This window comes from Maniola jurtina, chromosome 19, assembly GCF_905333055.1.
Source record: "Maniola jurtina chromosome 19, ilManJurt1.1, whole genome shotgun sequence".
Classification (NCBI taxonomy): domain Eukaryota; kingdom Metazoa; phylum Arthropoda; class Insecta; order Lepidoptera; family Nymphalidae; genus Maniola; species Maniola jurtina.
In genome coordinates, this window is record NC_060047.1 from 1,766,940 (window position 1) to 1,783,049 (window position 16,110).

Genomic DNA, 16,110 nt, shown 5'->3' on the forward strand with positions numbered 1-16,110 from the left:
TCGTTTGGAACACACTAAAGTCAATATTTTCCAAAATTAATACAATATACCGTGATTAGAATTAGAATTAAATAAGTAACTAGTTAGGTATTCTAATTGTATTGTACGCACTGCCTTTTAGGCGGGCCGCCCATATTCGATGTTCAGGTTTTTTCAGATCTATTCGAAAGCAGCAAATTTTTGACTGTCCTTTACCCATTCCAAAATATGATCAATTGATAATATTATTAAAAAAGAGATAAGGACAAGGAAATGTTGATTTATCAAAATTATCTAGGACAAACAAATAAAATTCATAAAATTACTTGGAAATAAGGACAAAGAAAGAGGAAAATAGCGGCTAGCCAATCTTTATCAACATTTGCAGAATGATTTGCCAAATTCGACAATATCACATCATAATAATTCGCATTTCGCGCGTAGCCGTGCAATTTTAGCGGACGGACGCGCGTTATGAGTGGCTGAAATATTTTCGCGCCATTCAAAAACTTCAAAAATAAGATATCTGCGCACTGGTACATTGGCGTAAGTTACAAAAAAAGGCACCTAGTACCTACTGTACATAATGACATTTTTACCTTATCAATGAATCCGTAAAAAACGTAAAAACTAACAGAGACAGCTCAGTCAAAAACTGAAAATGATTTCTTCATTCATACGTTCATAGCTACCGAATATGAAATTAGTTAACCACAAGTATTTTGTGTAATCTCGAAGATTGATCGGCGAATCAACAAAATTAGTAAAAAAGAAATCGGTACCTACTTAATCCTTTTCAGCGTTTCAGGTTTTTTCTCAAAATTGTATTTACAAAAAACAACTTTTCCGCAAAGATTAGCTCTACTCATTGCAAATATTTTCTTGAATATTTACTTCTGATTGGCCAATGAAGTGAAAATTCTAAGTAGGTCCTACCTATAAGTATTAAAATGTTTATATCGATCTATTATTAAAAAAAGCATATTAAACAATTATAATTAAATGAAAGACAATCTGAAATAGTATGAACAAAGCGGGGAATCGTCGATGGAAACTATAAAAGGTACATATTAAGCTTACCACTAAATTTTAAATTTCTGTAATGACCTCAATTTTAAAAAAAAATGATTTTGATGACTTAGCATAATATTTTTGTTTCAATTTTGTTTAAAATATTATAGAATAACCTTTTATAACTATCGTAGCTAAAATCGTATCGTAAAGTTCAGTGGCCTAGCCAAAGCTAGGCCACTGAACTTTGTGTATTATCTGCTCTTATTTATTTTTAGATCACTACATACATAAGGACGAGAAATATTTCCTATATATACACCTACCATAAATATGACTCCACTTCTACAAGAATTACATCTACAACCTACAATGATAGCTCATCTTATTCAACCAAGATTGATAATAAAAACTCATCAAACCAATCATCCTACTATGATCTAGCTAAGGTAACATATTCCGAAGAATATAATATCAAAGCCTATATAAGCCAAAATATGGCCTATAAAATTTATAGGCCAATATCTACTCGACTTTAACAATCTACAAGAACTACAAAACTACTTCTATAATCCAACAACATTCCATGATCTTATCGAAAATAAGAAGCCGAAAAAGAGCCGAGGAGAAAATATGTAAGGTAAGTACATTAATATAAAAAACATACATGGTCTCAATATTACCAAAACTTAAACAAGGTTTAAACTTACGTTAAACACGCATTTGTATGGACTAAACGACTTTAACGTTGGTTTAAACTACATCTAAAGTTTTTGTGGTAAGCCAATCAAACTTAGGGGCATATTTTTCGACCGTTGAACAATCTTTAACTGAGGAATTAATTTTACCTTTTGTCAATCAAAATTTTTCAGTTATCTAACGATTGAAAAATTAGCCCTTAGGTCAAGGTGCATAACAGGTGGTTAAAATTATCTTACAGTTACGGTTGAACTTTGACCGTTATAAAAAGCTAAAGTCAGAATTTGCTTACTTTGGGCCAAAATTTTACCCGAGACATCATGGAGAAGAATATAAACTTGTGCAATCTGTTTTGCTTTTTATTGGCGGTCAAAGTTGAGCACTAACCATAAGGCAACTCTAACCGCCTGCCACGTGCTGGATCTAAGATGAATAAAAAATATAGGAGCGATAAAACTGACAGGTGATGAGTGGAATGCGCAAGCGCACAAATATTTCTAGTAACCCCATCGTGTCAGTTTGGTGGATATTGGCTATATCACATAACTATAACTTTTTATTGAAGTATTTCAATCGTGACAATCGTTATTATTGGGATTTTTGAATAATTGTAGCCACTAGCAAAATCACTAATAAGAACATTTGCAACGACTGAATACCTAGAAGTAACGTAATCTACCAATTAATTTTGGAAGCAAAGTCAAAGTTAAATCTTTTTTAGGGTAGTAAAACGGCGATTACTTGAAATAATTTATGGTTACATGAAACCCGATCTAATAAGCAAACTTTTGATGTTGCAAATTGCAATACGGGAGTTATTGCGAATGTGTTGTGCTTTTATAGCAATGACAGAACTATACTACCTATAATTTTGTAGTTACCTAGCTAAATACTCGAACCTACCTACTAATCCTAATAGCAGCGCAAATTATATGAAACTCAACTATGAACTGGTATGATGAATGACGTGGAAGAATTTTTGCGAGCCTTGTTTCCTCAATAATATCTACATGTGTTTAGCATAATAATTGATTTTGCGTTAGCTCTACTTTTTAACGCCATTTACGATATTTTTGAAGCCACAAAATTACCTTTAAGATGTTTGTGTTTGTTCTATGCGTTTAGCTAGTTGCCTATTTGCGAATATTATAAGGACCTCAAGAGGAGTAGGTACCATAAACACGAAAATGAAGAATGCTAAAATAGAATTTGGATTGTGCTATGATGGTGATGGGAAAAAGTCCTAGTCAGCTAACAATGTAAATATACTTCGGTGCTTACCTACTGTCGAAATAGAAAGAAAGCGATTAGCTTGCGTCCTCACACCAAATCGTCAAAAGAATGCCAACAATCAACATGTGTGATAAATGATAATAAATGTCCCAATGATACTATGCAAGCCAACGGTACATAATAAACACCTATTGAGTAAGTATTGGCAGTGATAAATCACGAGAAATCCGAATTACGAAGCACTACACAGGGTCAAAGCTGAGGAGTATTTGCGAATACCTACTTGTAGTAGGTACCTACCATACCTACGAGGTTTCCCGCCAAAGAGTGACTGAAAGGTACCTATTTCAAATGTCGGTGGTAAAAATCATGCCATCCTTTTCAACTGAGAAAGTGGTGAAAAGGAGCAAGGAGCGCTTGATTTTTACTATAAAACCTGAACTAAATTGTACTTAAGACATTTTTGTAAAAAGTCTACTAGAACTTTTTTGAGAATTTACTTTTGCAGAAATTATAAAACCGATTTCAAAGTTCTTTTTACAGTTCCAATCCCTTAAAATTTAATCAAAATCGGTTCATACATATTATGAGCGAAACATAACACTAAGGCAAACATTTTTCAATACATCTCAGGGTTCGTGTCATGGCCGTGGGCAATGCTTGTCTTCTGGTGCTACTCTGACTCACCATCTTCGAAGCTCTGCAGTGCTGCCTACTGCGTGCAGCGTATCTCAGGGTCTTCATGCCAAGAGGAACGTCTGCATCCAACCTGCCGAATTATCCATTCTGAGGCCTTCAAGCCTCCTGAATAATATCATCGAATCTATGCAGAGCTGAATGTGAATTATGAACGTACCGCGAATTTCAAGTTCATTATGCGCGGGAGTATTGCCTGACTGAATTCTGCAAGTTACACTAGCCTTTTCTGTGCAAAACATATCTCCACATCTCCCTGTTGCTTCGAGCTGCCTAACCATTTTCTGCAGTCTTACGCCGTCTTCGAACTACCCCAAAGCTGCCTGTAAGTCTAGTCGTGCAACGCATTTCAAGATCTTTTGGCCTGGCTGAGTTGCCTGCCTGCTTGCCGGCTTTCATTCTCCAACAACTTTCTTGGTCGAAGTATCTGGTTGAGCTGCCTACCAGTCTCATGCGGACTCCTCATCCTGCCGACTTTGTCCCGTAGGAAAGAACGTCTTCGTGCCCCAGAGAGCGGCTGCCTGCCAGTTCTCTGCAGGTTTCTCACCCAGCCGACTGCGTACCCGGGACAGCAGACTGAAAGTCTCCGCAAGCTTCTCATTCTGCCAACCTCGTGCCCAGGGAGCTGCTAGTTCTCTGCAAGCTTCTCGCCTTATCGACTTCGTTCAGGGTGAGCTGCCTGTTAGCCCTCTGAAAAAATCTGCCCCTGCCAACTTCATGCCCGGGCGGGCTGCCAGTCCTCTACGGGCCTTGTCACCCTGCCGACTTCGTGCCTGAGAGAGCTGCCTGCTATCCTCTGCAGGCTTCTCACCCTGCCGACTTGGTGCCCGGGAGAGCTGCCTGCCGCTCTTGTGCAGGCTTTCCATCCTGCCAACTCTAGTCCTCTGCAGGCTTCTCACCCTGCCGACATCGACCAGAGAGAGCTGTCTGCCAGTCCTCTACAGGCTTCTCACCCTGCCAACATCGTGCCAGAGAGTTGCCTGCCAGTCCACTGCAGGCTTCTAGCCCTGCCAGCATCGTGCCAGAGAGAGCTGCCTGCCAGTCCTCTGCAGGCTTCTCACCTTGCCGACTTCGTGCCCTGGGGAACTGCCTGCCAGTCCTCTGCAGGCTATTCAACCTGCCGACATCGTGCCAGAGAGAGCTGCCAGCCAGTCCTCTGCAGGCTTCTCATCCTGCCGACATCGTGCTAGAGAGAGCTGCCTGCCAGTCCTCAGCAGGCTTCTCATCCTGCCAACATCGTGCTAGAGAGACAGCTGCCTGCCAGTTCACCCTGCCGACATCGTGCTAGAGAGAGAGCTGCCTGCCAGTCCACTGCAGGCTTCTCGCCCTGCCGATTACGTGCCCTGGGGAACTGCCTGCTAGTCTTCGGTAGGCTTCTCAACCTGCCGACTTCATGCCCCAAGGAGCTGCCTGCCAGTCCTCTGCAGGCTTCTCCCCATGCCGGCATCGTGCCAGAGACAGTTGCCTGCCAGTCTTCGGCAGGCTTCTCACCCTGCTGACTTCGCGCCCTGGGGAGCTGCCTGCCAGTCCTCTGCAGGCTTCTCACCCTGCCGACATCGACCAGAGAGAGCTGTCTGTCAGTCCTCTGCAGGCTATTCAACCTGCCGACATCGTGCCAGAGAGAGCTGCCTGCCAGTCCTCTGCAGGCTTCTCACCCTGCCGACTTCGTGCCAGAGAGAGCTGCCTGCCAGTCCTCTGCAGGCTTCTCACCTTGCCGACTTCGTGCCCTGGGGAACTGCCTGCCAGTCCCCTGCAGGCTTCTCACCCTGCCGACTTCGTGCCAGAGAGAGCTGCCTGCCAGTCCTCTGCAGGCTTCTCACCTTGCCGACTTCGTGCCCTGGGGAACTGCCTGCCAGTCCTCTGCAGGCTATTCAACCTGCCGACATCGTGCCAGAGAGAGCTGCCTGCCAGTCCTCTGCAGGCTTCTCACCTTGCCGACTTCGTGCTCTGGGGAACTGCCTGCCAGTCCTCTGCAGGCTATTCAACCTGCCGACATCGTGCCAGAGAGAGCTGCCTGCCAGTCCTCTGCAGGCTTCTTATCCTGCCGACATCGTGCCAGTGAGAGCTGCCTGCCAGTCCCCTGCAGGCTTCTCACCCTGCCGACTCCGTGCCCCGGGGAGCTGCCTGCCAGCCCTCTGCAGACTTCTTATCCTGTCGACATCGTGCCAGTGAGAGCTGCCTGCCAGTCCCCTGCAGGCTTCTCACCCTGCCGACTCCGTGCCCCGGGGAGCTGCCTGCCAGTCCTCTGCAGGCTTCTTATCCTGTCGACATCGTGCCAGTGAGAGCTGCCTGCCAGTCCCCTGCAGGCTTCTCACCCTGCCGACTCCGTGCCCGGGGAGCTGCCTGCCAGTCCTCTGCAGGCTTCTTATCCTGTCGACATCGTGCCAGTGAGAGCTGCCTGCAAGTCCCCTGCAGGCTTCTCACCCTGCCGACTCCGTGCCCCGGGGAGCTGCCTGCCAGTTTCTGCAGGCTTCTCACCCTGCCGACTTCGTGCCCTGGGAAGCTGCTTGCCAATCATCTGCAGGCTTCTCACCCTCTACAGAACGCCTGGAATCTGCCTTCTGATCTCAACAGTGCAACACGTCTAAAGATTCACGTGCCCGGTCGATATGCTTGCCTGTGTTTCGGTCTACATGCCTGCGTACAGGAGTACGAGGCGAGTCCGGCCTGCCAGCCATCGCGTCTTCAGGTCTACGTGACGGGTGAACCTTCCTTCCATCTTCGCATCTTCGTGCAACGCGTCTCAAGATTGACGAGGTTAGAGCTGCTTGCCTGTTTTCGGTAATCAGATCATTCTGGTTTGTAGAAGCGCGCGAAATGCTGCCTGCCTTGCTTTACGAGCGTATAAATATAATTAGTGTTTTTTTTTTTTGCAGCAGGTTTAAGGTAACTAATCACAATTCTCAAAATATTTCTAATAATTTTAAGACATGATAGAAAAAATAAAGTGTCACATGATGATCGAGGCAACGGGACACCAGAGCAATTTGTACTATTTCTTACAGGCTTAATATCATCGGAAAAATGGATACTTGGCCTTACTCCAGCTGCCTTCCAGTCTTCAGCGCAATGCATCTCAATTCTCAAGGTCTTCGTGCTTGCCTGTCTTTCTGCCTGCCCGCCCATCTCAAGGTTGAGTACGAGCCGGGGTGAGCTGCCAGCCCGACAGCCATCGCGTCTCCAGCGCGCAACGCGTCTACGTGACGGCTCGAGCTTTCACCAACCTTCGTGCAACGCAGCTTAGATTAACGAGGTTTGAGCTGCCTGTTTGTATTCGGCAATCTGGCCATTCAGATTTCTACGAGCGAGCGGTGCAGCCTCACACTTGCTTAAGGAGCGTATAAATTATAGTATTTCTTTTGATACAGGTGTAAACTAATAGCAATTTGTATATTTCTAGATGAGAGAGGGCAGCACTCGCGCTGTCAACACAAAGTTTTCAAAGCTCCACGTTATTTTTGTTAAATAAAATAGAAAGATAACAGTTTTAGTGCTAAATTCGCTTCTTAATAATATACAACGTAGAAATAAGTGATGTGAATTTAAAATCTAGAAGAAAACTAATCAATAAAGGCTTAAAATTGACTCAAAGTATTTGAAGTTTACATTGGATAATTCGTATTGAAATAAGATATGTAAATGTATGAATGACAGTGAAAGTGTTAGTAAGAGCTCAAATGATTAAGGAAATGCGGGAGACAAACACTGAGTGAGTAAAACTAAAAAGTTGTAAACTTTCATAACCTCAAAATGTCCAAAAATATCTGTTAGTGAATTGTCATCCCGCAGCATTGAGCATATAACGCCATCTATTGCCAACACAAAAAACTACTCTATAAAGCAATAAGTAGCGTGCAGTGAGCAAATATTGACCGGTGAGAATTAGATTCGAGCCCAAACGATAGTACTGACGCGTACCAATAGAGGGCGACTTACGACCCATGAAAACTGTACTGAGACAAGTTATATATCACGCTTACTAGTATAGAATACCGCAAACAAATAAAAAATAAATATTTAGAATGGAAGAAATCACAGAAATATTAAAAAGTATACAACTGGATATGCAATTACAGAAGCAAAAGCTAGATACTATGGAAAAGAGCCTAACGGAAACTATAAATAAAAAATTTACAGAAATTGATTTAAAATACAACGAATTAAGCAATAAATTTGAAGAACAGGAGAAACGCATGGACTACATCGAAAGACATATAAGAAAGAAAAATATTATAATTTTCGGAATGGAAGAGAAAGAAAAAAGCTATGACGATTTGGAGAAGGAAATACTGAAAACTACAAACGAAATCATGTCGGTCAAAGTTACTCCATCTGACATAGACTGCCTCTACAGATTAGGCAAAAAAGGGATAAAGGCAAGGCCAATATTACTGTCTCTCACAACAGTAAATAAAAAAATACAAATTATGAAAAACAAAAATAATTTGAGAGATACACCATACTATATGAAAGATGACTTCCCAAAAAAAATTTTAAATGAAAGAAAAATTCTCCACGAACAAGTACAAAAATTAAAACATGAAGGGAAAAATGCCATAATAAAATATAACAAAATCATAATTTTAAAAGACAGATTGCCACAATCAGCAAATAAAAGGAATTTATCCCAGTCACCAGATAATAACCCAAATGATGGATCCCTTAAGCCGACATTGAAGAAAAATAAATATAGTAACATGACAAGCTACTTACTACAGAAACCAAGACAGACAGACAGCACGCGAAAATATCAAGAAAATGTATAGGATACGGGAAAGGCCCCTCTCTATTACTCTACTAAAATAACAAATGTATATCAAAACTTTACAGCTCCCAGTACGGGTGGTCGCCGTGGGAGTCTTAGACCGAAACCCTCCATCAATAATACTCTCTACATTGGAACATATAACATAAGATCTCTCGCTACAGACGGACGGCTTAATGAGTTAGAGCACTGTGTCCAAAAAATTAAATGGGACATCTTAGGCCTCTCAGAAATAAAGAAAGAAGGCATGAAAATTCTCGAATATGGCAAATATATATTAATGTATAAGGGAGAGAGAGCCGGCTTTAACGGAGTTGGATTCATGATTCGAAAGACATTGAAACAACAAATATCAGATTTTATTCCTATATCTGATAGAGTCGCGAGATTAGATATGACAATAGAAAGCATGAATATAACCTGCATTCAAGTGTATGCACCTACAGAAAAAGCCTCAGAAGAAGAGTTACAGAAATTCTATGACGACCTAAGCCAAAGTCTCGAAAATACACCTCCCAATACCATAATCTTAGGCGATTTTAATGCCAGAATCGGACAACCGATATCAGAAGACGGTAGAGTCGTCGGAAAATGGGGATATGGTAAAAGGAATGATAGAGGCGAATTTCTTATACAATATTGTCTACAGAACGAGCTCTATATCACAAATACCTTTTTTAAGAAGAAAGCTAAACAACGTTGGACTTGGCTTTCCCCAGATGGGAAAACTCGGAATGAGATAGACTATATCCTGGCAAAAAATCGGAAAGCAATATCCAACATTCAAGTGATAGGAACTACATACTCTACGGATCATAGACTACTCAGAGCAAGTTATAATATATCAGTAAGCTTAAAAAAGAGCAGAACATCTTTTGGACAAACTATATCGGATATAACGCCTACAAAAAGAGAAAAATTAAGAAAGTGTTTTGAAGAAATAAGAAAGGATTACACTACGGACAATAAAAACATGCAACAAAAATATTCAGACTTGATTCAACATATAGTAAAAAGTACCGAGCAAATACCCAAAAAGAAAAATATAGCTGAAAATGAGTTTATATTTACAACGCAGCTCAAAAACTTGATAAAAGAAAGAGAGGAATTAAAGAATAAAAAATACAGAACTAAAAATGAAAGAAAACGACTAACTAAACTCTACACAAAAATTAGAAAAAACATAAATAGAAACAAAATTAACTACAGATATAAAATAATCGAAGAGGAACTGCTACAAAAAAGCTCAATAAAACGCTCTGACAAGCGCTTGAAAAAGAGCAAAGAATGGATGCCTTCAGCTAAAAGTAAAGATGGTAATAAAGTGACTAATAGAAATAAATTGATAGAGATCGCATCTAACTACTACAAAACCCTATACAGCTTACAACATAGAGCAAGCTCCCCGGAAATTGTAGACGTACACTCGGAAAACAGTCAGAACCCTCTACCACTATTAATAAGCGAAGTAAGAGCGAGCATTGCCTCCTTAAAGTCCTCAAAGAGCCCTGGACAAGATAGAGTTACAAATGATATCCTGAAAGCAATTATCGATCCCTTAACTCCCATACTTACGCCACTATTTGACGAAATATTGAGCTCATGCTGTATTCCGAAAGACTGGGAAAACGCTATCATCACCCTAATATATAAAAAAGGTGACCCCTCAGAGATTGGAAACTATAGACCAATAAGTCTACTGCAAACTATCTATAAATTATTCACAAATATCATCTTGAGAAGATTAAGACCAACTCTAAATTCCCATCAACCTAGAGAACAGGCTGGTTTTAGACCAAAGTACAGCACTACAGACCATATATTTACGATATCTCAAATAATAGAGCGCTACAATGAATATAAACTGCCGCTCTACATAGCGTTTATTGATTACTCGAAAGCCTTCGACTCTATTTCACACGAGGCCCTTTGGAGAGCGCTAAAACAGCAAGGGATAGAGACGAAATACATAGACCTGCTACAGGCAATTTACCAAAACAGTAGAGCCACTGTAAAGCTGGATCGGATGGGCACTTCATTCCCCATAAAGAGAGGCGTTAGACAAGGGGACCCGATCTCACCGAACTTATTTACAGCTCTACTAGAGCACATTTTTTCAAAATTGAACTGGGAAAATTTGGGAATAAAAATAAATGGAGAGTACCTAAATCATCTAAGATTCGCCGATGATATAGTGCTGATAAGCGAAAACCACGAGGATCTCTACTACATGCTCAAAACTTTAGATCATGCAAGTCAAAAATGTGGTCTAGAAATGAACCCGAGCAAAACCTGCATAATGACTAACCGCACAGAGATCCCCACGGTGATCCAAGGCCAAACGATTAATTACGTGGAAAGGTACATATATCTCGGCCAAAGTATATCTTTCATCGACCATTCTATAAAAGAAGTAGAAAGAAGAATTAAGATTGCTTGGGGAAAATATTGGTCAATGAAACATATTTTTAAGTCTAGGATTCCAGTATCATTGAAGAAGAAGGCAATGGACTCTACTATCCTCCCAACGCTATTATATGGATGTCAAACTTGGGCGCTAACAAAGCGAATAATAGGGAAAATACAAATATTTCAACGGGCGACCGAACGAAGTATGTTGGGCATAAAACTAAGCGACCGCCAGAGAAACCAGGATATCCGGAAAAGAACACAGGTTATTGACGCTGCGGAGCTCGCATGTAAACTGAAATGGAGATGGGCTGGCCATGTGGCTCGCGCTAGAGACGGTCGGTGGAGTGAGCTTGTACTACACTGGTGGCAGCGCGACCAGACCCGGCCGCGTGGCCGACCGCGCGCTCGCTGGAGAGATGACATCGAGGATGTAGCAGGACCTACCTGGACGAGACTCGCCACGGAGAGACCACAATGGAGCAAGATGGAGGAGGCCTACACCCAAAGATGGGTACCCAAAATATAAATAAAACCAAACTAAAAATAATAATAGGTGCATAATTCTTTATAATCCTTTACAATCCTTTATAATGAGTTATTATTGATATTTTGCTACTTCTGTTTAAACAATAATGAAAACGTTTTAATATGTTGTTATTAAAAATTAATTGTATAATAAATAGTACATAGTAAATTAAACTGAGAGATGACATAGTAGGTATATATAAATCCAACGAATTAAATAATAGAATAAGGTTTATATTTTTTGCTAGATATAATTTGCCCGTTTTTGACTTTATTTATTGTTTCGATATTCTATGTGTTTTAATATTTTGTTGGATAATAATGAAATAATTTAAGAATGATGTAATATATAATTAGTAACATATACATAATATAATATAATTATAACATATTATAGGTAACACATAAAACTAGTCTGTATAATAATGTAAAAAAGCACCTATACTTAGAAAATAATTGTAATAATTTGGGAAAATAAATGGCTTATTATTATTATTATTATTATTATTATATTTCTAGTAATTTTAAGACGCGATAGGAAAATAAAGTGTTCATCTTATCATGGAGACAACGAGACACCTTTGAGCTTAACTATTTCTTACAGGATTACCTATCGCAAAAATGGATGGATTATTGGACCTATACACCTGCCTTCCAGTCTTCGGCACAACGCATCTCAAGATCTTCGCCTGCCTTCGTCTCCAAACACGCACCAAATTACAAGGTCTACATGCCTGGGCGAGCTGGCTGCGGGTCTCCTGTCATTTTAAGGCCTCCGTGCCTGATTGAGCCACCAGCCTACATTCTACAGGCATCCGTTCATGCCGGGGCGAGCTGCGTGCAAATCTCCTGCCATCGCGAGTTCATCGTGCCCGGTCGAGCTGCCTGTCTGCGTTCTGCAGGCATCCTTTCCGGCTGGGGCGAGCTCCGTGCCAGCCTCCTACCATCGCGAGGACTTCGTGCCAGGTCGAGCTGCCAGCCTGCCTGCATTCTGCAGGCATCCGTTCATGACGGGGCAACCTGCGTGCCAGTCTCCTGCCATCGCGAGGTCATCGTGCCTGGTCGACCTGCCAGCCTGCCTGCATTCTGCAGGCATCCATTCCTCACGGGACGAGCTGCGTGCCAGACTCCTGCCATCGCGAGGTCTTCAAGCCAGGTCGAGCTGCCAGCCTGCCGCCTGCATTCTGCAGGCATCCGTTCACACCGGGACGAGCAGCGTGCCAGTCTCCTGCCATCGCGAGGTCTTCGTGCCAGGTCAAGCTGCCAGCCTGCCTGCATTCTGCAAGCATTTGTTCATTGCGGGACAAGCTGCGTGCCAGTCTCCTGCCATCGCGAGGTCTTCGTGCCAGGTCAAGCTGCCAGCCTGCCTGCATTCTGCAGGCATCCGTTCATGACGGGGCAAGCTGCGTGCCAGTCTCCTGCCATCGCGAGGTCATCGTGCCTGGTCGAGCTGCCAGCCTGCCTGCATTCTGCAGGCATCCATTCCTGACGGGACGAGCTGCGTGCCAGACTCCTGCCATCGCGAGGTCTTCAAGTCAGGTCGAGCTGCCAGCCTGCCGCCTGCATTCTGCAGGCATCCGTTCACACCGGGACGAGCAGCGTGCCAGACTCCTGCCATCGCGAGGTCTTCGTGCCAGGTCAAGCTGCCAGCCTGCCTGCATTCTGCAGGCATCCGTTCATACCGGGACAAGCAGCGTGCCAGTCTCCTGCCACCGCGAGGTCTTCGTGCCAGATCGAGCTTCCAGCCTGCCTGAATTCTGCAGGCATCCATTCATGACGGGGCAAGCTGCGTGCCAGTCTCCTGCCATCCCGAGATCTTCGTGCCTGGTCGAGCTGCCTGTCTGCCTGCATTCTGCAGGCTGCGTGCCAGTCTCCTGCCATCGCGAGGTCTTCGTGCCTGGTCGAGCTGCCAGCCTGCCGCCTGCATTCTGCAGGCATCCGTTCACACCGGGACGAGCAGCGTGCCAGTCTCCTGCCATCGCGAGGTCTTCGTGCCAGGTCAAGCTGCCAGCCTGCCTGCATTCTGCAAGCATCCGTTCATTCCGGGGCAAGCTGCGTGCCAGTCTCCTGCCATCGCGAGGTCATCGTGCCTAGTCGAGCTGCCAGCCTGCCTGCATTCTGCAGGCATCCATTCCTGACGGGACGAGCTGCGTGCCAGACTCCTGCCATCGCGAGGTCTTCGAGCCAGGTCGAGCTGCCAGCCTGCCGCCTGCATTCTGCAGGCATCCGTTCACACCGGGACGAGCAGCGTACCAGACTCCTGCCATCGCGAGGTCTTCGTGCCAGGTCAAGCTGCCAGCCTGCCTGCATTCTGCAGGCATCCGTTCATACCGGGACAAGCAGCGTGCCAGTCTCCTGCCACCGCGAGGTCTTCGTGCCAGATCGAGCTTCCAGCCTGCCTGAATTCTGCAGGCATCCATTCATGACGGGGCAAGCTGCGTGCCAGTCTCCTGCCATCGCGAGGTCATCGTGCCTGGTCGAGCTGCCTGCCTGCGTTCTGCAGGCATCCGTTCCGGCCGGGGCGAACTACGTGCCAGCCTCCTACCATCGCGAAGTCTTCGTACCAGGTCGGGCTGCCAGCCTGCCTGCATTCTGCAGGCATCCATTCATGACGGGACGAACTACGTGCCAGTCTCCTGCCATCGCCAGCTCTTCGTCCCTGGTCGAGCTGCCTGTCTGCCTGCATTCTGCAGGCATCCGTTTAAGCCGGGACGAGCTGCATGCCAGTCTCCTGTCATCGCGAGGTCTTCGTGCTTGGTCGAGCTGCCAGCCTGCCTGCATTCTGCAGGCATCCATTCCTGACGGGACGAGCTGCGTGCCAGTCTCCTGCCATCCCGAGATCTTCGTGCCTGGTCGAGCTGCCTGTCTGCCTGCATTCTGCAGGCATCCGTTCATGCCGGGACAAGCTGCGTGCCAGTCTCCTGCCATCGCGAGGTCTTCGTGCCTGGTCGAGCTGCCTGCCTGCATTCTGCAGGCATCTGTTCAAGCCGGGGCGAGCTACGTGTCAGCTTCCTGCCATCGCAAGTTCTTCGTGCCTGGTTGAGTTGCCAGCCTGCCTGCGTTCTGCAGGCATCCATTCGTGCCTGGTCGAGCTGCTTGCCTGCATTCTGCAGGCATCCGTTCAAACCGGGGCGAGCTACGTGTCAGCCTCCTGCCATCGCAAGGTCTCCACGCTTGGTTGAGCTGCCAGCCTGTCTGCGTTCTGCAGGCATCCATTCGTGCCGGGGCGAGCTACGTGCCAGTCTCCTGCCATTGCGAGGTCTTGGTGCCTGGTTGAGCTGCCTGCTTGCATCCTGCAGGCATCCATTCGTGCCTGGTGGTGCTGCCTGCCTGCCTGCATTCTGCAAGCATCCGTTCAAACCGGGACAACCTACGTATAAGCCTCCTGCTATCACAAGGTCTTCGGGCCTGGTCGAGCTGCCAGCCTGCCTGCAATCTGCAGGCATCCCTTCGAGCTGCGTGTCAGTCTCCTGCCATCCCGAGATCTTCGTGTCTGGTCGAGCTGCCTGTCTGCCTGCATTCTGCAGGCATCCGTTTAAGCCGGGACGAGTTGCATGCCAGTCTCCTGCCATCGCGAGGTCTTCGTGCTTGGACGAGCTACCTGCCTGCATTCTGCAGGCATCCGTTTAAGCCGGGGCGAGCTACGTGTAAGCCTCCTGCCATCACAAGGTCTCCGTGCTTGGTTAAGCTGCCAGCCTGCCTGCGTTCTGCTGGCATCCATTCGTGCCTGGTCGAGCTGCCTGCCTGCATTCTGTAGGCATCCGTTCAAGCCGGGGCGAGCTACGTGCCAGTCTACTGCCATCGCGAGGTCTTGGTGCCTGGTCGAGCTGCCTGCCTGCATTCTGCAGGCATTCGTTCAAGACGGACGAGCTGCGTGCCAATCTCATACCATCGCAAGTGGGCCTTCAGTATTTTAGGCCAATACGGAACAATAGAATTGGTGAGATGCTAAACGATCTTTTACAGATTTCAAGTACAAGATGACCGGGACACCAAGATTATAAAAGTATACAGCATGATCAAGTTGTGAGATAGTTACAAGCAAGCAAAGGATCTTTTTACAGGTTTTCGAAGTTAAATAATCACTACATGACAAAGTTCAAACCACAGCGGCAGAACAGCACAATCAAGATGGTAAGATAGCAAGCAACTATACGATCCCTTACAGGTCTCGAGGTCGAATTATTACCAGATGACGAAAAAAATACTGAGATATAACCGCACAATAAAGTCGAAACTAAGACTCAGGTATACGCTAGAGAAGCACAATAGAGTTGGTCAGATGGCAACAAGTAAGCAACTAAAGGATCTCTTACAGGTTTCAAGGTCAAATTATTAATTACTACAGGTTGGCTAGTGAGAGTGAGATTCAAATAAAAATGTTTGAGTATTTTAGACTGGTACAGATCAATAGAATTGGTGAGACGCTAAACGATCTTTTACAGATTTCAAGGACAGATGACAGTGATACCAAGATTGATATAAAAGTGGACGGCATGATCAAGTTGGCGAGAGGACTACAAGTAAGCAACTAAAAGATTTCTTACAGATTTTAACTAAAGTGAGGCTCCAGAATCGTTTCCCGCAGCCAACAGTATCAACACACCACACAGCAACTTAAAGGATCTCTTACAAACAAGGACAGACAACTGAATTGTTAAATGTGACTACTGAGATATCATCAAGATTTTGAGTAAGGCTCCAAAATCGTACCAACCTACAGCCCACAGTATCGACACGCACAGGCGAGAAGTTGAGATAACAACTAGTGAACAAATAAAATATCTTTG

At 44.7% G+C, this 16,110-nt stretch overlaps 2 protein-coding genes across 2 annotated transcripts; both read left to right on the plus strand.

The window, feature by feature from the left end:
• Window positions 1-5,011: 5,011 nt before the first annotated feature.
• Window positions 5,012-6,771, plus strand: LOC123874786. Its single transcript, XM_045920281.1, has 3 exons — window positions 5,012-5,594; window positions 5,925-6,375; window positions 6,624-6,771. Exons 1-3 carry the CDS (start codon window positions 5,012-5,014, stop codon window positions 6,769-6,771), a joined length of 1,182 nt encoding a protein of 393 aa, XP_045776237.1.
• A 4,338-nt stretch (window positions 6,772-11,109) lies between these two features.
• On the plus strand, window positions 11,110-15,872 carry LOC123875289. Its single transcript, XM_045921038.1, has 14 exons — window positions 11,110-11,225; window positions 12,132-12,381; window positions 12,413-12,559; window positions 12,743-12,844; window positions 12,936-13,037; window positions 13,199-13,303; window positions 13,392-13,493; window positions 13,585-13,670; window positions 14,048-14,157; window positions 14,337-14,577; window positions 14,710-14,762; window positions 15,078-15,344; window positions 15,595-15,638; window positions 15,766-15,872. The coding sequence occupies exons 1-12, from the start codon at window positions 11,110-11,112 to the stop codon at window positions 15,302-15,304; spliced, it is 1,641 nt and encodes a 546-aa protein (XP_045776994.1). The 3' UTR covers window positions 15,305-15,344; window positions 15,595-15,638; window positions 15,766-15,872.
• Window positions 15,873-16,110: the final 238 nt, after the last annotated feature.